General features: G+C 39.3%; 2 protein-coding genes across 3 annotated transcripts in view; one reads left to right on the top strand and one right to left on the bottom strand.

Moving 5' to 3' along the window:
• Positions 1-1,801, top strand: part of LOC101852285 (1-phosphatidylinositol 4,5-bisphosphate phosphodiesterase gamma-1) — an 84,704-nt gene extending 82,903 nt beyond the window's left edge. For both annotated transcript variants that reach the window (XM_013089401.2, XM_035972990.1), the window contains one exon: positions 1,540-1,801. In XM_013089401.2, coding sequence (XP_012944855.1) covers positions 1,540-1,564 — 25 coding nt within the window. In that variant the 3' untranslated portion in view covers positions 1,565-1,801. The remainder of the gene's footprint in view (positions 1-1,539) is intronic.
• A 16,207-nt stretch (positions 1,802-18,008) lies between these two features.
• Positions 18,009-22,172, bottom strand: part of LOC101852058 (NADH dehydrogenase [ubiquinone] iron-sulfur protein 3, mitochondrial) — a 14,404-nt gene continuing 10,240 nt past the window's right edge. Inside the window, exons 5-7 of the mRNA XM_005110770.3 lie at positions 21,583-21,708; positions 19,670-19,789; positions 18,009-18,749 (exon numbers count right to left, since the gene is read on the bottom strand). Coding sequence (XP_005110827.1) covers positions 18,585-18,749; positions 19,670-19,789; positions 21,583-21,708 — 411 coding nt within the window. The 3' untranslated portion in view covers positions 18,009-18,584. The remainder of the gene's footprint in view (positions 18,750-19,669; positions 19,790-21,582; positions 21,709-22,172) is intronic.

The raw sequence follows: 22,172 nt of genomic DNA, 5'->3' as shown, positions 1-22,172 counted from the left end.
ACCATACATACATACATACATACATACATACATACATACATACAGACATACGTCTATGTAGGCTATATTTTGAAGGCCCGCTAGTCAGATGTAATAAACCCAAAAATTTGAAAATTTTGAATTGCAGTTTTTTTTATATCTGTGGTATTGGATGCATACATATATATGCTCATGGAATATTTGGTTGAAATTCAAATTCTAAATGTTGAAAAAAAAAAGAACAAGAAAAGATACGTAAAATAGGTAAAGTTTATGAAAGAATTGAAACCGTTTTTATTTTCCCGTCTGTCCCTAAAGGTTTTCTAGGCTGAAGAAAGACATTTGAACAACTTGCTGACAATAATAAAAATGTGAGGTATCGCGGTGGAATCCAGCGCTAATCAAAAGAATGAAATCGAAAAAACTGGCATTTTTTGGGGCGCCCGTTTGACAATTTTTATTCATTTTTCTTCTTTTAGGTTCAACACCGTTTATGTCTATTTACAAACATATTTCTGTGCGGATTTTACTGGAAAACATTGATTAAGAGCTCAAAAAATGTAAATTTTCTGTTTCTACGGACTCTTAAAAGCAATGGAAGTCACCAATCTTTGGCAGCCATTTTCTCACTAATTTAAGTACTTCTGAAACCAGGCGACCCCCGCCTCCTTCAATCGCAAATGTCTCGACTACTACTTTTGATAGGTGGGTATTCCTTTTCCAATAGGGAGACAAACGACTAGACTTGAAGATGATACCAATAACTCCTGATAGCACTGCGTAGTGCCTCATATATGGTTGCTTTTAAGCACACGAGGACTGTCCCGAGAAAGGTTGTTTTGAGAAAATTGAAGGTAAAATTTTTGCCCCTTGTTCAGTTTCTTTAAAAGACAAGGAGAGTTTTTCTATAACCAAACAAATATACACACCAATGAAACCAAACTTCTCCTACAGGTAGAACAATGCTCACGTTTGGCGTAGGTCAAGATTTATGGAAACCCCCGAAATCTGTGTTAGCCTGCTTGTCCTTTAAAGTGACCATATGTGTGTGTCACGAGGTGGCAGAATCAGGCGCCCATCAATTTTGGGGCATATGAAGTTATTGATATCATCGTAAAGCCTGTTCAATTGCCTTGCTATTGATGTTATAGAAATATCCATCTACCTTGAACAGCAGTCAAGATGTTTGCAACAGAAGCAGGTGGGGGTCATCTGTTGTCAGAGGTAAAATTAGGGAGAAAATGACTGCCCAAGTTATGGGACTCCAAAGCTGTAGTGTATTTGGAAGCTGCAAGTACCAGTATGTTTTATTTTTTTGTGCCTTTGGTCAACAGTTTCCTGTAAAACCCATGCTCGAATCTGTTCTTAAATAGACGTTAACGGTTTTAATCACAAAACAACAAAAAATTGATAAAGTTTGTCCGACAGGCAGAAAAATGTCGGTTTCCTTCATCTCATTATTTTGACGAGTGCCTGAATTCACTACGATGCCACACACATATTACCATTGTGAAACATTTTTTCCAGTAGTGAAGAGTGTTTTCTCTTTCTTCCTCTCAGACACCGTAAGACATGGCGCCGATAGCCCTCCTGGAGCGAACATGTCTTTGCACCCTGGACACACAGTCACACAGCACCAAAAGGATGACAGGCATGCCACTGAGCACATACCAGTACCGGTGTACTGGCAACGTACTGCATGGCACATCAAACATAGCAGTCACAGTACATAATCTTGCTTGTGTAATTATAATGCTTCATCATCATCCGGTGCCTTGCCGACTGGCGTGGACGATCATGGACCTCCACTTCACTCTGTCTTGCGTTGCAGCAATAGTGTCTGTTGTTCTTGCTGCTCCTAGCCATGTTGTCATCTTGTCCAGTATCTTTTCCCTCTGTCTGCCTCTGCCTCTCTTTCCATCAAACTTGCCCTTTTGTTACAATATTCTCCAATGTTTCTTTCATTATAATGCTTACAGATGTCTTTATGGAGAAGAATACTTTTGTTTATTTCTTTGAGAAGAATGGGGGACAGGGATATTATTCTTCAATTTTTTCTAATTTGCTATCAAGAACTGTCATGTTGCGGGTGGTTGGAGGGTGCTAGTGGTGGATCCTACTTCTTTATTTCCCTTTGTTGTTTCTGTCTGTCCATCTTACTTTTTCCCAGCACGACATGACTGTTATTGTGTGGATATACTTCTCTTTTCTCAGACTAACAAACGAAACTGTCATGGTACCAGTACTTTAAGGTGTCTTCTGAAAGTAAAGCTGAATCAGTTTTGCAAATTTTTCCATTCTCTATGTAGCTGAGCTAGAGAGGTGAGCAGAGTAAGTCTGATTCCCTGTAAGGACTTCTCTGTTGACATCCACCCCTTGGCGCTCATATAACCTTATGCAGTTGCGAGTGCCGTAAAACCTCTACTAAAACAATATATAGCTGAAAATATGTAGACCATCATTGGTGCTATGCAGTATGCTAGTATGTTGTATTTTGGTCAAACTTGGAGGAAATTTTTATCTTTCCAAAAGCTCAAAGTGGAAATCTGAGCTACTCTATTCTTGGCAAGTGCATAAACCTAAAATTCACCTGCTTTATATGGGGTCAAGATGTAGTATGCTGTCCATGTTGGAGGGTTCAACTTTATAAAAGTTTTAAAGTAACAGGACAATCAGTTTATCAGAAGGAAACGGAGAGAGTCTGCTCAATGCAGTGTTCTTCCGTGCAAGTTTGGAAAGGTAATGTACCCAAGAGAAAAGTGTACTCTTGAAACCGCTGCTTTTATTATCACTGACTTGAAGAGCAACGAAAGTTGTAACATGGACCCTTCAAGACATTGTTATTTCTTTCTCTCTTTTTCTTTGTTTATGTCCCATGTGGTCAACGTCCAATGATCTTTTAATGCTTTTTTCTAGATTTCATCAGGCTGAAGGGCTAGAACCCAAATGGCCGCTAGACCGGAAAAGTCCTAGATTTCTTTTTCATTTGAGGTGTTCCACATGAAATTGCGGTCTCTCAGTCTAGTCTATCTCTGTACACAAATGTCTTTCAATTGCATTAGAATCTGATGAAGGGGAAAGGATTGAAATTGTCCTTGAAATACCGTGGCCCACTCTGTTAATGTGGGTGGTTGGCGGGTGTTGTGGTATGTGGTTTGCTCTCTTTCCTATAAAAAAATTTATCGTCTCTATCTCCACTCCTTCTTTTTTATGTTTGTTACTCTCTTGTAACACCTTTAATCTTCGGCACTTACATGACCTTATTGTGTTTGCAAGTGCCGTTACGAAAACTAAACTAACTCTGTTAATGTATGTACACAGACATTTTGAATGTACACAGACATTTTGGATACTTTGCTGCGACTGGTTTATTACTTTGCCTCCCATGCACAAGTTTGTTTTTTATTGGAATGGAAATCAAATGTTTTGCCGGCGTTCCTTGAATTTTTTTTCCTCTCTGCCCAGTGCACCAACAGCTTCAACTTTGAAAGAACTCTGGTTATCTATATATAGCTCATTTGGCATAATGCAGCACCCATTCATGCATGTACACTTACTGTCTTATGCAGTCTCACACACCAATGCACATGCCCATTGGGAGTGAAATGATGATCGTGAGGACCAGGTGAAGGGTCTAAATTTACAATTGCTATGGCAACCCAGTTATTGATAATATGAGCTTTTACGTTTTAAGACATATTATTGTTTTTTGTAAATTTTGTCTTTTTGTGTACATTAAAAGAACTTACAGAGCAAGTTGAACAAAGGTCTTGTAAATGCCCACAGCATTCTTTATATTTTCAGTATCGAACACCTTCTCATTTACAAGCGATCAAGGCTGTAGTAAATGTTTCATTCCTTTGCCAAATACGTTTTGTTCTGAAAAATATTTACCGTGTCATGTTTTACCCTGGAAAATTGTTGTGATGCGTTGCTCAAGTACTCTTGTGTCTTTTGAATTTTAGATTATTGCTATTTTTTAAAATATGTATTGCTCAGAAATGTTTTTATCTTTTTATTTAATACATTTTTTGCTCACCATTGTCTTCAATACATTTTAAAGCATAAAATTAAAACAAATAGGAACTGATCATTCTCTGAAAACTTAATACATGTATATTGTTTTTATTGTCCTCTACCATATCGGATGTCTTATTTTGAAGTGGCATCGTTTTTAATAGGCCTAGATCTATGCCGTATTTCATTGTATAAACTTTAAGTGTTGTTTTTTTGTTATTTCCAAAATTGCCAATGTGTGCTTTATACTTTATGTCAAGGTCTTGATATTGTCATTTTTAAAAGAAAAGTCATTTTCACATCTTACGGCCGACTAACAATATGAAATGCCTTTCAGGGGATGAGTTGGAAGAAAGTGGTGTGATGTTTTTGTAGTATAGTAGTTTACACGTCATGGGTTTTTTTTACTAGCAATTGTAGTAGAAAAAAAGCATGATGTACAAAAAACAAATTTCCAGGATAAAAAGTTTTCCTGAAAGATTTTGGAGACGCATTGTGTAAAGTGCCTAGAGCTGCGCTTGCAGATTAGTGGGCACCATAAAAACTATCTACATTATTGTTATTATTACAGTTATCTTGGGGATGGTCCCTGACATATCTGCTGTTGCGAAAATGTTCATTTCTCTCACACTTTACTGTTGACTTAATTTTAAATGAAAGCCGAAATAATTTTTCATGATGATGTTTTATTCGTAGGCCACTTGTTGTGTCTATCACTTACTCACTGGTCCTGTGACTTGTGTCATCTGGGGAGAACTGAGCACAGAAGATGTCAAGGTCTTCTACCATGTCCCTCTGTCTGTCATCCCATTGAGGAGTTCTCTTTTTTCTTTTTTTTTTTCTTTTTTTTTTTTTTTGGTAAGTGTTTTATGGCGCTTGCTACTGCATAATGTCATATGAGCGTGTGGGACGCATTAAACTTCTTTTCAGTTGGTAGGAAATTTTGAATTTTACCCAGGTGGCGGCTGAAGCCTACTTTTATCTATTTTAGACCACCAAGGGATCTTTAATGTGGGCAACTTGCACACGGGCCCTTCAAGATTTTTCGCCCTTGTCGGAGAAGGCTAGGTGTAGATCTTTCCTACCAGAAGATCAGGGGTGTTACTGAAAGACAGCTGTAAGAACGAGCCATGGAGTGGCAGTTGAAAGGCTGCTGAAAGAGTGTGGAACCCAGTAGAGGGGGCAAAGAGGATGAGGGGGTGGGGGAAGAAAGCAGAAGGCAGAATATTGCAAGAAAGAAGGTGAAAGGAGACAATTTTAGAGAAGAACATTTTTCGGTCACTACCCTGATTCGAACCGGGGACCTTTGAATGAGAGGGGAGCACCTTAACCTCTAGGCCACAAGAGCCCACCAGTCCTTTTGTTGAAGTTGTTAGACCAGCTTTTTTTTTTTTTTTGAATTCCTCTTTTTTTGACTGCCTTACTCCAATAGTGCCTAGCATGATGGCTTATCCAAGACTTTTTCTCCAGGCTGTGTGTCCCAACCAGGCAAGTTTTCTCCTTTTTACTGGAACTAGTCGTGGTTCTTGTGGTCCAGTCATAGTTTCAATTGTTGTCCTCACATCACTGTTTGTCTTGTGTTTTCACTAAGTGGGACTAAGGTAGGTATGGTTGATAAATTCTTAGATTTTTCATCTCAAACGATGTGATCTTTCGTTTTGTTTCGGCCAATAGTTTCAAGGACTCACAGCCATATATAGAAAGATGGAAAAGAAAAGAGATTTGTATAGTTTGAATTTGACTTGGAAGCTGATCTTGGTTCTGTTCCAGATTTTGTCATGGTTGGACTTAACAGCTGTTGCTTTCATCACTCTGGTCTTGACTTCATGGGATTATGTTCCCTCTTCAGTTATCACCAAGCCGTGATATTTGAACTGGTGGTCTTTTTTCACTTCCTCCTTGCTCTTGGTTATTTTTGCTTGGCTTCCTTTGGTGATATTGGCCTCGACTTGACTTTTCTGTGCTCACCTCCATTTCAAATGACAAAGCACTGTTGTTTAGTTTGATTGTTACATCATGTGATTCATCTTTGGAGCCCACTAAGAAGATAGAATAAAAGATAGCATTTGTATAGCGCAAATCCCTGCTCAACAGCAAGCTCTATGCGCTTCACAATCTATGCTATTACCTCAGCAGACCTGAGAGCCTTGTGAAACAAACTCAACTTCCTGGGAAGCATACAGTGCAAGCAGCCATTTATAGGCGCTAAAACACTAACATACTGACAAGATCTTTCGCTGTCTATGGCCGGGTACCCTTTTCCACCTTGGTGAAGTGAGGAAAATTTGTGTAAAATGCCTTTTCCAAGGACACTACGTCGGGTCTGCAGCTTGAACCCCCGACCTTGCAACCTCGCGATTACGAGTCCGGTAGCCTAACCAGATACCACTAGGCCACAGACGCCACTTCATTGTCCTCAAATTGGAGCTTGCTACGACGCTCAACTGATATGGTAGTGTGATGTTATGGAGGGTGTCACTCATAATTCTTTCAGGAATAAATTGAATTGGACTGGGGAGAGTAGGAACCCTTGAAGATGGAAAACTGATGGATGATTTTTGTAGTCGAATTATAAGAAAAGTATTTACTCAAAGAATGAGGGTCCCCATGTAAATATTTGAACTGTAAAATGTATTAGTTGAAAGACCCATTCTTTGAGTTTGAGTAGATATGATATTGCTTGTTGAACTAGTTACCTTACACTTACAGTGTTTTCAGCCGCATGAATTTGTTTTTACCCATTCTCACAGATGAGTGAATCGTATTTTTCACTTGCCACAATTTTCAGTTTGCCTTCTATACGAACCATTTGGCGTCTCAAACAAAAGATATTATTTTTTACTTAATATCTCTTTTACTTTTTTATTTTTATGCCATCTGATGTTTAATCTATTATTATTATTATTTTACATTTTTAGTCAAAGAATGAGGGTCCCCATGTAAATATTTGAACTGTAAAATGTATTAGTTGAAAGACCCATTCTTTGAGTTTGAGTAGATATGATATTGCTTGTTGAACTAGTTACCTTACACTTACAGTGTTTTCAGCCGCATGAATTTGTTTTTACCCATTCTCACAGATGAGTGAATCGTATTTTTCACTTGCCACAATTTTCAGTTTGCCTTCTATACGAACCATTTGGCGTCTCAAACAAAAGATATTATTTTTTACTTAATATCTCTTTTACTTTTTTATTTTTATGCCATCTGATGTTTAATCTATTATTATTATTATTTTACATTTTTAGTTACGTTTCGTCTGGGGGGGGGGGGGTTTCATACCTGTACATGTTTATGTCTATGAAAGCCATGAACAAAAACACGCATAATTATGAGTGTGAATTATTTATTTAGTGAAAAGTGTTGGAACAGACCATATTGTTTTTATAGCCTTTTCAACTGAACATGAAGGCTACATTCATTTGGCACTTAATTGAAAGGATACCTACTATCACTGATGTGCATCAAGAAGAGTTCCCTACTTTAAAAAAGTCTGTCCTGTCCTTCTTGTGTCCAAAGTTTGCCAAGTTTCTGGGCTTCTGCTTCTACCTTTCTCCACCATCTTTATCCTTGCCTTGGCTTTCCTCAGTTCATCTGACCCTGGGAATCCATCTCCACCCCTCTAGTTATGCTTTTCATCAATTTTCTCAATTCGTGTCCACTCCATTGCCATCTGCCCTGTGTCTCTTCCTTTTCTACCTTTATTTCATTTTTGCTGTCCAACAGTTCCTCTGACCCCCTGGGGCAGTGCCACTGACTGTAGTGTCTTTAGGCCATTCCCAAAGGGGGGACATTTCTCGTTCAAGCATAGTAGAATTGTAAATGGGCTGACTCATGTCACGCTCATAACTGTGCCTGATCTACAACAGAGAACTGCTGCTTTTTCTTTCCTGATCCTTACTATTGTCATTTTCCTCTACTTCTTTCGTATGTTTTGTCGCTCTCTTGTGACCTGCCATTTCTGGGGAGCCCTTGATAGTCAAAGCAGACCTTGTGCTGTTGAAGCTAGAGAGGTGAGCAGTCTAAGTCTGATTCCCTGTAAAGACTTCTCTGTTGACACCCACCCCTTGGCGCTCATATGACCTTATGCAGTTGCGAGCGCCGTAAAACCCTCTACTATTTTTTTTTTTTAAGTTCCTCTGTGGTTACACAGTAAGACCATATAATTGGTCCAGATTCTGTTTTGACTCTTTCACTACACAAGGGATTCCACAATTTTACACACCCAGACGCCAAGCACATTACCGTAAATCGGCTACAATTCTGTCAGATATTGATGGATTTGTTTGTATAAGCACTCTACTAACTAGTGGTAATGTGGTAGAAAATCACAATATGGGTGAAAATAGGTAGTAAATGTAGAAAAAGACCAGTTTCAGATTTTTGAGTTAACGAGATTGGTGCCGCCAAAACACCACTTAAGTGGCGGGTGCCGTCAAAACACCACTTTAGTGGCGGGTGCCGCCAAAACACCACTTAAATGGCGATCCGGATTCAAAGAGTTAAGCCATGAGAAAAGCTTTGATGATGATGAAGGGGAAATATGTTTATAAGTCGTAGCATTTACATTTATCGATACACATGTATTTAATAGTGTTAGTTGTTATTTAGAGTGGCTGATGTAGGGTACAATATAAGTTGTAAGTAGGTTTGTCAGTTAAATGCCGGCTGTGATTGAAAGCACACAATGCACAAGTGACTGAAGTCTGCATTTCAAAACAATGCAAGGGAGTTGTGATTGTTTCTGGACTATCATCTCTTGATTTATGCATAATTCATGGCCCTAATAGAGAAGCAAGAGCACTACCCGTGATCCGTTTTGTTTAATAGCCAGTGCCCTTTTTTGCCTCTTGTGAAAGGCTAAAAATTTTTGCACTGCCCACCTGCATGTTTTTCTAAGCGGGGCATAATGTAATAGCCTGTCCCCGTGGTTTTATGCACCTCGCATAATGTAGCAAAATTTGATAATTTTTTGCATAATTTCTTATTATTTTCCTTGATCATTCTTTGTTAGCATTAACAGAATCGCATTATTTCACATATTTGGGTGTGGGTGGTTGGTAGGTGCTCTGGTGTGGTTTGCTTCCTTCTTCCTGTCAAACATCTATCGTCCTTATCTCCCCCTTCTTCTTTTTTACGTTTGTTACTCTCTTGTAACTCCTCTAATCTTCTGGCGCTCATACGACCTTATGCAGTTGCGAGCGCCGTAAAACCTCGACTAAAACTAAAAACATTTTTGGGTTCAGTTTGCATAATTTCAGAATTTTTCTTGCGTAAAACGACAGGGACAGGTAATAGCATCTGCCAATACACGGGTGATCCCCGCCACCCACTCAAAATGATCCCCGCCACCCACTCAAAATGAACTAAGCGCCCACTAGTGTGTGATACGCTCAGGATGGCGAGCTGTAAGCTAGAGTCTAATGGATGAGGACTGTACTTTAAGCTTGAACTTTCGTTTAAATATAATAGCTTCTAATGTTGTTCAAATGAAATCTTCATCTCCTTGGCTCTTTTGTCTTCACATTTTCCTGTTTGGAAATTTGATCACAATAGTGTTTTTGTTTGGGTTGTTTTGCTGACAAATTTTTAAAGCCTTCAAACTATGCTTTGAACCAAGTTTTAGATGCCAATGTCTGTTTGGAAATAGGTATTCTTGATGTAAATAAACCATTCAGAAAGTAAGACTTTCTGGGTAAGGTTTCTAGCTTATATATTAACATTTGTTTGTGTAAAATCTTATACTCTCTGCACTTGACACTGGATCTTGTGAACAGAACGAAGTGTTTTATTGCACTCAAACTATCACTGTCACAGAGCCAAAGCAATTGATTTATTTAATATTTGTGAATATTATATCTGTACAGCCAAGAAAAATATCCCGTTGGGACAATAAAGTATTGTCTTATCTATCTTATCTTATCTTATCATTATGTTTTACTACACCCCTGACAACACAATGAAGATCATGTAAGAGACAGGCCGCTTTGACTTTGCCTTTTTGAGCCTAGTTGGCTAAATGGGATTTTGATACAGGGCCCCAGCAGAAATCAGGAAATGTCTTCATAAGAAATAGACTGCCCTAAGTGGGACTCATATCAACGTCTTTTGTCAGCACGATGAGGAGCCAGCCTTGACATTTGTGTGGACTTTGGTCCAAAGTGATAGAAAACTGTTGTTCTTTGTGCATGTGTTTCTCCCCCCCCCCCCCCCCCCCACCCCCATCTTGTTTACTAGCTGTCCATATATATATATTTATGTTTATTGTCATGTGCTAGTATTGACAAATTGTTTATTACCCGGTTGTTGCATTCACTGGAAGGATCAAATGCATGCTTTACTTTTTGGTCTATGTTTCTTCATTTGTCTTATCCTGTGATTAATTAAGGGCTCCTTTGACATATTTGCCTTTGAATTAATATGTCATATGTGCCATTTTGTATCTTCAGATGATGTTTTACATTTACAGTACTTTTGCCGTATGATATATAAACTCGCACAAAAAAGTCAAGGAACAAAAATTCAAAGAAAGATTACTGAAAAACAGTTTAACCGAATTTATTCATTTTTTCACAAAAGATGCTTTCGACTCTCTAGATTAAGTGTGAACAATTTCAGATTTCAACAACAACAAGAAGTTTATGTAAAATGAGTTTAAGTCACACTGGTCGGATTTCAAAAGTCTGAACAGCCAAAGTTCTTCCTGAACATTGTCAATAGGTGATGTATCCACTTCGTTTGATCAAAAACTCAGCACAGCGTCGATGCATGGACAGGACATGCCTTCAGAGAACTTGTTGGGGTAGGTTCTGCACTCCTGGAAAAGGTAGCCCAAGAGTTGTTGACGGTTTTGTGCAGGAGGGTGGTTGTCCCTAATCCACCGGTCAATGTGAAAATGTTCTCTGTTGGGTTCAAATCCGGACTACAAGCTGGTCAGTCCATGCAGGTGACAGCTCGCTGCTGCAGGAAGTCCCCCACGACGCATGCGCGATATGGCGTGGCGTTGTCGTCCTGCAGTACAGCCTGGGGTCCAATCTGCTTCAGGAGAGGAACAGCAAGGGGACGCAGGATTTCCTCCCTGTACCTAGCCGAGGTCAAATTACCCTGTGTATGGTACAAGGGGTCCTGTGGTGAGCTGAGAAGCCTCCCTATACCAGAACAGCCCCTGCAAAGTAGGGCGCCACCTGCTGGATGCACTCAGGGTGGAACAGCTCTCCTCTGCGCCTCCAGACGTGGGTTCGCCTGTCTGAGTGCAGCAGGTTGAATCTGGTTTCGTCCGAGAAGACTACCTGGTCCCACTGATAATGTGTCCACTGTTATTGGCGAGCAGGCCACACCTGGTGAGCTGCTTTGTTGGGCGGCGTGTGCCTTGGGTGCCTGGCAGGGACACAAAAAGCTAACCTGGCTCTACGGATACGGTTCCATACCGTCTCCTCGCTCTCGTGGACATTGGCTGTAACCCCTTAGTTGGTCCCTGATGCCATTTGCAGTGGTGGTTCGTGACGTCACGGCCTGTTTGACGATGAACCGGTCGACGCTGTTGGTGGTCAAACGGGGCGATCCTGGTCGAGGCCTGTCCGGGACCCTTCCAGTCGCTCGCCATCGTTCTTGCAGCCTCTATATGACTGATGGGGACACCCCAAATCGATGTGCAACAACTGGGAACGTGGAGCCATCTTGGAACCAGGTAAGGGCTCGTCCTCTGTTGAGGTCAGGCAGCGAATGTTGTTGGACCATCGTGTTGTAATGAAACATGGCAGAAAAACGCTGGCTTATAAAGGGTTGTAAGTGAGCAATCTTCACAGCTAAGACATCTGTTTAGCACGTGCCAAGCTTAGTTTTAGCTAACAGTCCCTATTCCAATGTTGCTGAGTCAGAGAAATTTAGCCCATTTTTCATGCTTTTCGGCTGTTTCAGAATGCCCTGCGTCGTCGCTATGAAGCTGGTGCTGGCAAATTTGCCGTACAGGCAAACTGTGTCTTGTCGTCAGTGCGTGTGCCAAGTTTGGTAGACTGATCATTACGGGTTTGTGAGATGTTTGAATTTGACAGGTGAAAACACAAGCTGTTCCTTGACTTTTTTGGGCGAGTTTAGTACTTGTAGAAGGCCCTTTTCTTATCATTATTCACCTGGAATGTGGTTCCCCAAGTACTGTCTTCTCTGTTTATTGTTGTTCTAGTTCTAGATTCAGTGTTGTTACCTTGTGGAATATATATATATACATATATATATATATATACTAAATAGAGATACAAATAATAGCATTTTTACTTTTCTGTGTTGAATGAACTTGCAATGCTCCCATCCCTATCACTCTCAGTTGAGCTATTTTGATATCAAGAGTAGGCATACTGCGATTGAAATGTCCATAAACCTCTAGTATATAACACCTTTGCTGATTCAATCAATTGACATGTAATAATCTATCGCAAATCCTATTGTATTACAAGTATCATAAATATCTTGAACTGGTCAGAACTGTGCCATTTGATTTGAGCATGCTGTACTTCAAGTACATGTACTTCAAGGCCCTACTAGGCCTCTCTTATAACAGCCTGGGCTATAACAGAATTTAGTTTAGTTTAGTTTTAGTGAGAGCTTTACGGCACTTGCAACACAATAAGGTCATATAAGTGTCGAAGATTAGAGGTGTCACAAGAGAGTAACAAACACAAAATAGAAGGAGGAGGAGAGATCAGGACGATAGACGTTTGATAGGAAAGAAGAAGCAAACCACACCAGAGCACCCGCCAACCACCCACATAACAGGATTTCAGCTTTAGCAGGCTTGTAATAAATAACCCCCCGAGACCCCCCCCCCCCCCCCGGGGCAGTGCCACTAACTGAAGTGTCTTTAGGCCATTCCCAAAGGGGGGACATTTCTCGATCGAATGCACAGTAGAATTGTAAATGGGCTGATCGAACAATGTCATGCTCATAACTGTGCCTGAACTACAGGGGGGAAGCTGGACACACTTTGGTGTTGATGCAAGTCTAGTCAGTAACATAGCATGACCTTGGTCAAACACATCTTCACATTGTCGGGTGAGTCTCTTATGGGAATAAATGACTGAATTGAAAGTAGGCACTTGGCGCTAGATCTACCTCAGATCTGTGTGTGCTCCTATTCCAAACGTAATGACTTTAGCAGAACATGCTGTAGACTCTTTGGAGCATGAATATATGTGATATTATTTATGGGAATAAATGATTTAATTAAAAGCAGGCACTAGATGCTGGATCTACCACAGATCTATGTGTGCTCCTATTTCAAATGTGGTAACTTTAACTATTCGATTACGAATCATTGTAGGTAAGCATACAGAACATGCTGTTGACTCTATATGTGCTATATATATATGTAATAAACACTATTGTTATTAGTGCCCATGCCTCTCTATATGTAGGCAACATCCATGAGACTAAGGTACTAGAAAAAGAAAGATAAAGATGAGGAGAGAGAAAAAATGTCACTGGAAAAAACAGTAACAAGTACGGGTACTGATAAATTGATAGTGTGTAATCCATGTAATAAAACTGATTCCATTGGTTAATCATTAGTTACAGTGTATGTGAACGTGATGGCTGTCTATAACAGGGACATCACGGCTGTCCTGTTATCCAAAAACCACAATAATGAGTATTGACTTGACGTAATTTCCATTGCAAACAGTTTACTTTTTTTTTTTTTTACCCTATCCGTACGTCGTGTATTACTATCGTATCCATACGACGTGGGGAAGTCTGTGCGAAATGTTTTACTCGTTAATCCGATCCGTACGCTTTGCATAGATAACAGTCTGTCAAAATAATTTTTTGAGAAACACTGAAACTGAAAGTTTCACAGAGATCATCTTCGTACTGGAAGTATTCTAAAATGTGAAGAATATGACCCTGGGGGTACAAAATGACCACAGGGCATACAGATAGGCTTAATGAACTAATTTACAGTGAGTTGTGCACTATATAACACAAATTAATCTTTATCTAAATATAAATAACTATGCAGTTTTAACATCCCCTCTGTTCAGGCTTAGATGTTTAGGAAAAAGCAGCAGCAACCTTCCGTTGATGACAGGCACCGTCCACAGAGTATTATCTGCCTGCCAGCCTCTCTTCCATTCTGTCCCCGTCGTTTTGTGCAAGAAAAATTGTGAAGCTATGCAAACTGAGCCCAAAAATGTGAAATTATGCGATTCTGTTAGTTTTCACAAAGAATGGTAAAGGAAAATAATCAGAAATTATGCAAAAAAAGGATCAAATTTTGCTAAATTATGCGGGGTGCATAAAACCACAGTGACAGTCCATTCAACTTCAACCTTGAGTGCCATTGCACGCAACCCAAGATGGAGTCGTCAGTTGAACTCGTTTTGCTCCTCCCACTTTCAGTTGTCACTTTTTTTAAAAAAGACTGGCAAACTCTGGTTTTGGCCCCAAGAGTTGGCCTACTGGAATTTAGAATGGTAATTGTATTTGTATATTATTATTATAATAGGTTAGGGGTAGAGTTTGAGTGAGGTGTAGGGTTAGGATTATAGTTTTATATATATATATATATATATATATATATATATGGTAATCGTTGAGGCCAAAATGGGATTATCACTAAAGCTCTTCCCTGGGTTTTATGCAACCTGCATGATTTAGCAAAATTTGATAATTTTTTTTGCATAATTTCTGATTACATGTATTTTCCTTTCTCATTCTTTGTTAAAATTAACAGAATCGTATAATTTCACATTTTTGGGCTCAGTTTGCATAATTTCAGAATTTTTCTTGCATAAAACGACGGGGACAGCTAAAGGCTTAAGAAGGCCAATGAATTTCAGTTAATTAGCCTCCTAGATCTGTGAGATATGGTGGATCTAGATGGATGCGATGTGTTGAGACTGTTCGATTCACTTCGCCATATTCGACATTCAGTAGGCTTAGCCTAGATTTTATTAGGCTTACTCAACTGCATCTTTCTCATTCAATTGACTAGTTTTTGTCTCTGTGCTTAACATCAGTATACCAATATGTGGATTTATAAACTATTATTATAAATACTCTGAAAACAAACCTAAGAATCCTTGCGAATTTCTGTTTAAATTTTAGATTGATATGATTCGTTAGATCTCTATATATTCTATGTGATCTAATGAGACTTTCATTCAATTCATTTCGATGCAATGGGCATTCTGTAGTACATAGTAGGTATAGAATTAAGATTTAGTGATGATTGGGTACAACAACTGCACCATGAACACATTATGAGTGGCATAATAATTTTTTTTAAATTCTATTTACAGAGTAATTTGATATTTTGTCAATAACTTGCTCTTTTTCAGTTTTGCAATTCATTGCTTTATAATAATATAACTCAAACTAAATGTACCGTAACATTATTCTCATTTTCCAGGAGTATTTTAGTGTTAAAAGTGAGACCTTTTTTCATTCAGTCATTATTTATATTTTCATTTTCTGGATTAAAATATTAACTGATATTGATTGTCCATTTGATTGCTACAATAGTTTTAATCTTAATTTGAAGGATAGGGCATTCCTATTTCAACATGTCAGCTATTGTATTACATATTATTTTTATATCTTATGCCTTATACGTATATAAATTAAAAAGTGCACCAAATGGGAACACAAGATTGTCCATCCGTTTTGTGTCTTTCATGCACAGGGTATTTTATTATTTTTATTATTCTACTTCAAAAAAGAAAACTTGTGCTTTTGAATTTGCTCTCTCTCTCACACACACACACACACACACACACACACACAGGATGTCAAACCTCATGTGACATGCTCTCCCCACACACACCCCAAATTAACGGTAGGATTTGTGCCTTTACACTGCCTCGTTGCTGCTTGCCAGATGATCTCTCTCCCACACCATCCCAGCCCTCTGTTAACAGTTATCAGCGGGATGACCTCAGGGCTGACAAGAGAGAAAGAGAAGAATCTCAACTCTAAATCTAAATAATACAAGTGAATCATCAACAAAAAGACCTTTTCCAACAGATCACACCCCCCCACCCCCCCGGTGCAACTGACTGAAGTGTCTTTAGGCCATTCCCAAAGGGGAGACATTTCTCGTTCTAATCCACAGTAGAATTGTAAATGGGCTGATCCAACGTCATGCTCATAACTGTGCCTGAACTACAACAGGGAACTGCTGCTTTTTCTCTCCTAATCCTTACTCTTTTTCCTCTACTTCTTTTGTATGTTTGTCACACTCTAGTGACCCGCTGTTTTCTGGGTGCCTTGATTTGATGGTCGAAGCAGACTTTGTGCTGCTGAAGCTAGAGAGGTGAGCAGAGTAAGTCCGATTTCCTGTATGGACTTCTCTGTTGACATCCACCCCTTGGCGCTCATAGGACCTTATGCAGTTGCGAGTGCCATAAAACCTCTACAGTGGAATCCTGTTATAACGAGAGGGAGGGGACCGGTGCAAAATGTCCATTATAGCAGGATTCTCGCTATAAGGGATCCAGTAATAAATTCAAGGGAAACTGTACAGTAGGCCTAATCTATGAGTTTGATGTTCTATTTTCTTTTACTATCTCCCCTGGTGATGATTTTGTTTCAACATGACTTCTAGGTCTTACTTGATCAAAAATCGAATCAGTTTTCTTTCTCTAGCGCTAGCGATGTTGACTGGCAGCTCTGTTTTGGCGATCAGAAAGAAAGGGCTCTGGGCTAACTGGCCCGCTGTGTTTCCCCCACCCCACCACACCCTGTGGTACATTCCGTCTGCTTGCGCACATCACCACACATTCGCTTCATCCATCACATTGCTGTGGCCTTTCCATCCACACATAGGAGAAGTGACAGGCATGGTAGGCCTCTATAATCTAAACTAGACTTACGCTGGTCTATCACGCGATGCGTTCTGCTTGTCTACGCAAGCCACATCCTCCCTACTCAGTTGCTCCGGCCTTCATTGTTGACACACATTGGCTCTCCCATTCTTTGTTTCGCTAGATCACCAACAAGTTTCTCAACAGGCAAGGTTTTGCATTATGTATAATTGGCCTATGCACTGTGCATAGCAGCAGCAATAATCCGCAATAACCGACTCTCATGTTTGTCTGATAGCGCTATAGCAGTATTTTATTTACAAAGGTAAAGAAGAGAAAAAATGGGGTTTTCGAATAGTGTCTTTATAACAGACTTCTCGTTTTTTCCAGACTCGTTATAAGTGGACTCCACTGTACTAAAACAATAAAAAGAAACAGACAAGGCACACTATTGAAACAACCTGCTCAGGTCAAACCGTAAGCCAACCTCACTGTTCAGATTGCAAAGCCAATTGACACACTTTAGATCATTTAGGAGGCCAGATGCTTCGACTTTGACCCTGCCTGTAAGGGTCAGCCTGTGCCAAGAGGGATACAACATCCCAAGAAACAGAGGAATACACTCAAAATAAAAATACCTCCCAACAGGGGAATCAAACCTGCGTCTTCTGTGCGCTGTGGCAAAACGCCTAAGTACTTCACCACAGACATGATTGGGTATGGCAAGCTTAAAGTACTAAAACAAAAGAAATCCAATCATTTAGGAAGTGGAATTTTATGATCAAGCTGGTACTCTTCAAGCTTGGGTGCAAATGGATCAGACTGTCAGCAGTCTACCAAAATTATTAATTAGATTCTCCACAATTCCTCTTTACATGACATAATTTAATAGAATGGGATGCTTGGCGGGCTACAAAACCAACCAAATAGTAGGCTACAAGTTACACGCTGGTGTCCTCTAAGGGAAAGACCTTTTGTTTGCAGAACTGCAAAGATGAAGAGATGAAGAAACAAGGGGGGTTGTACAAAATTCTCTGGAGCATTTGTATCTTCTCTAAGATTGTTCAATGTCTTATGCCTCCCCATAATAAATAGTGATATTAAGGAGACCAAGGAAAATATTCATTTTGGTTTCTTTCTTGAGCACAAATAAAACCACGAACCCAATTTGTAAAGATTTAAAAAATATAAACTAAATAAAGAATTTCAAAACACAAATGAAGTACGAGTCATATTTAATCACAAAGGAATAATTTATGACTACAATTTATATATGTAACATCCACGGTCAATTTTTTAACTCTTTTGTCACATGCGTCATCTCAAAAGCACAAATGTCTCCCTGACAAACACTTCGCAAAAGGAACTAAGCATGTAGAAGTCAGTTAAACTACTAAAAGTTTTGTCTTATCACACACTGAACCACAACAACTTTATGGGCTGGCTAAAAAATGAACTTGCGTTATCTTACAGTGCCAATTCTCAGCTTAGTGAGGCCATCATTCTGTTCAATTATAACTATAACAAAACTGTCACAAGGGTTTATAAAACTGTAAAGGAAGATTGTTATCCACATTGTTAATACCCAAAACCGTCCACTTGTCCAACTTTCATTTTGGTCACTGAGTGCCAGTCTCAAGAAAGGTCTCCCTGTCCCCTTTGATGACCTAGAGGGCCTCTAGAGGAGGTTGCGCTTGCTTGCTGAAGAAGATTATAACGGCACATCAGCTACAGTTGATTTCACTTTCAGAAAAAACAAACATGAACTAAGACATTATTTATTTGAGAGGCCGATTACTGTTTCTCTTCTGGTTTTGCAGCTGCTTCCGTCTCTCCTCCTTCCACCTGTCTGAAGTTGGGAAACGTCTCCCATGGTGTGTTGGCTTCAAACTTCCTGAACTCCTGGCTTAGCTCAATGGGTTCCACCACCACTCTCTTCACTTCATCATCATAGCGCACCTGAGGACACACAGGGAAATTATAGAGTTTAATAAGCGACCTGTCACCCCTCATTCCCCTTTGTCATACAGTTCTACAACGCCTCATGCATAAAGAAGTTTGGAAAATAAATATGTGAGGCAGCATGGTGGAATCAGGCTCTCGTCAAAATAATCAAAGTGAAGAACTTGCCTTTTTCCGCAGGTTTGTGAATTTTTATCAAAATTTTGTTTTTTGGCTTAACACCTTTCATGCCCATAAAAGAACTCATTTCTGTGTGGATTTTTCTTTAAAACGTTGATTAAAGGCACAAAAAATGTAAATTTTCAGTTATGACGGACTCTTAAGTTAAGGAAATAACTAATCTTCGGCGGCCATTTTCTCACTAATTTTACCTCTGAAAACAGGTGACCCCCACCTCCTTCATTCAAAAATATCTCGACTTGTATTCAAGATAAATTGATATATTTTTCAACCAAATAAAGACAAGTGAACAAGCTTTAAGATGATAACAATAACTCTACAAGCTCAAAAATTGACGAGAGCCTGATTCCACCACGCTGCCTCACATATTTTTATATGTAACGGAACGTAATATAACTGATGTCAAAACTGATACAAGTGACTATTAGTATTAGTGCAAATAGTCAGAAGTGGAAATGCTGAACTGATCATATTTTGGGCAGACAAAAAAGGATATAATCACCATTCCAACACTAGAAATAAATACCCAATTCAGAGTTTTGAAAAATGCCTTTGCAAAGTAAACTACTGAATAAAGATTTTTTTAAAAAATAAACAGACCCCAGCAACTATCACGTCAAAACATGAAAGACAATAACATAACAAAGCACTCAAGATTATAATATAAAGTACTTTCCTTCTATGGAAGTACATCAGATAAAGACTGCTGAATTGTCACATCTCAAATTTGTGCCCACCTCAACATATCCGGACAGAGGGAAATCTTTTCTGAATGGATGTCCCTCAAAACCATAGTCAGTAAGAATGCGTCGCAAGTCTGGGTGGTTGGCGAAAAATACACCATACATGTCCCATATCTGAAAAGCATTTTAAAAATTATAAAAATTTGTTTATTAAAAAAATTACAACTAGTGTTGAAATAGAACAAAACAATGGAAATGTGTTCAGCTCAGTAAGTGTATACAATGGTACAGGCAAGCACAGTCTAAACTACATTTCTGAAGCTCGGTTGTCTATGGATTCATGAAATGTCTTTGACTTTTCACATAAAGTAGGTTATATGATAAAGTACACTTGCCAGAAACAAGCATTCACATTTCATTCTCAGGCTACCTTTGTGTAACAATAAATAATTTTCTTTCATCCAATAAAGGGTAATCTAGCCTAATGTAAAATAAAGTTTCAAAATGAGCTATAAACTAATTTTAATTTAATGCATGTTTCATTTTAAAAATGTTCATGACTCATCATACACAATAAAATGCCTCTCCCTCTCACAAAGGAGGGGGCTTTTTTTCCCACATATATTAACGATTAAACTATTGTCAATGCTTAAATCACATAGAAGATTCAATTTGAAAGCTGATTTTTTTTATTTCATTGATTTGATCAATACCAAGGAAATTTGTGGGGGAGTGGATACTGTACACGGGTTCACAATAGATGTTACGCCATGTCGGTGACGACTGCTCTTTACTGCAGACCATCAGTGGGCCAGACGGATTAACCCTGGCTTAAACAACTGACTGACTGTCACCGACAGTTGGCCTAGAGATATATGAGAAACGCCGAACCCCCACCCCTGTCGATTTTTGTTTCTTCATCGTTTTTTCACCATTTTCCAACCTGCAATTGGTCTCGGCAGTTGGAGTACAAGAAAATATTTCTATTTATTGTCTATTTAATTACGTACTTGAGTCACTTCATCCATTAGTGTTTTGTATGGGGGGGGGGGGGGGGGGGGGGCTTTGGTGAGGTGAGTTACAATGGGTATTTTTTAGATCTGGGTGCGTTTCAAGCCGTCAAGGTTTTAGGTTAAACTTACACATCGTCCAGCCTCTGAATGAAAAAATGTTCATTTCTATGGATTCCAATATTGAACAAGGCATGCAAAATCCTTTAAAAAGTAGACTTACAATTCTTAGATCCCGATTATTCAGTTAAGAAGGGTAAAAAAATGTGCCTTAGAGGTTTCTTCATGCACTTCTTCAACCAGTGTCTAAAGCAATTCTATGTTTATTTTTGTCCATGTTTCTCAAATAATCATGCATACAAAAGTAGGACGCCTGTTGATAATCTGTTTTCACCTGAATAAAACACAACACAAAAATGACAAATAGTGAAATTAATTACAAGTGCTTTCTTTGAACAGTTATGACACAATGAATGTTTTAAAACTAAAACATCCTTGAAATGCTGGCAGCCAAGGGTTTAATGGGATTTCAACCCCTGGCAGTTAATGAGTTAAGCAGGCTCAGTGAAACATTGCAACTTGTAAAGGCGTGTATGTGGTTGGGCAAGCAATATTTGCGATGCCAAATAGAGTACACATTTTTTTTTGATGATGTTGCTGTTGCAACAAAAATAAGTAACTCCAATGTTTTGTACTAACCCTGTAAAGGCCGGAGGGCTAGAATCCAAATGGCTGCTGGATCGGAAAAGTAAGTACTAACCCCGTATCAATTAGTCAGACAGAGTCACTCATTTTTTTTCCCCAACAGCCATGATATAAAAACTGCTATATATTCCCAAGAACAAGCCATTGCAGCACACCTTGTCTCAAACGATAAATATACAGCCATTTCTTTTCTTTTCTTTCCCTCTTTTCATCTTCATGGGTCATAATTGGCACCAGGTCAACTCAACTCACCTCACGCTCGTACCAGTTTGCTCCCTGGAAAACCGAGCAGACCGAGTCAATAGGTGTCAGCTCATCAGTGTAAGTCTTCACTCGAATACGAGCGTTGAATTGCAGAGACATGAGCATGTACACAATCTGAAAGGGAATAAAGAAGGAACTCTGAATAATCAGGCAGTACATAAATCAATGATCAGCAGTCTATGAGTATGAGTCTATGATTCTTTTTCTAACCACATATCATACAGTAGTCTCCGCCTAAACGCACGCCATACAAAAGCACGCTCCGCTCAAACGCACGCTTTCGTCATCTGACGAGGTTTTTACTATGTAATTTAGACACACAAACGCACGGTCACTACCTCTAAACACACGCTCTGATCCGCGAAACACGCCGACAGGTAAAGCTTGATGAGGGGAAATTTTCACTGCAACCTGCACAGCCTGCATAAGACAAGCCAAGACAGCATGATATTAAAATTTGGTGAAACTGCCCCTCACGCCGAACAAAAAGAGAGTGATGGACAGCGTTTTCACACCCAACTTTCCACTGACACACAGGTCTCGGTCTAGGGCTGGTCGGTTAAATGTTGGGGGGGGAG

This window comes from Aplysia californica, unplaced genomic scaffold (genome assembly GCF_000002075.1).
Source record: "Aplysia californica isolate F4 #8 unplaced genomic scaffold, AplCal3.0 scaffold00943, whole genome shotgun sequence".
Classification (NCBI taxonomy): Eukaryota; Metazoa; Mollusca; class Gastropoda; order Aplysiida; family Aplysiidae; genus Aplysia; species Aplysia californica.
The sequence above is the reverse complement of the archived record's forward strand: the minus strand, read 5'-3'. Positions and strand labels throughout refer to the sequence as shown.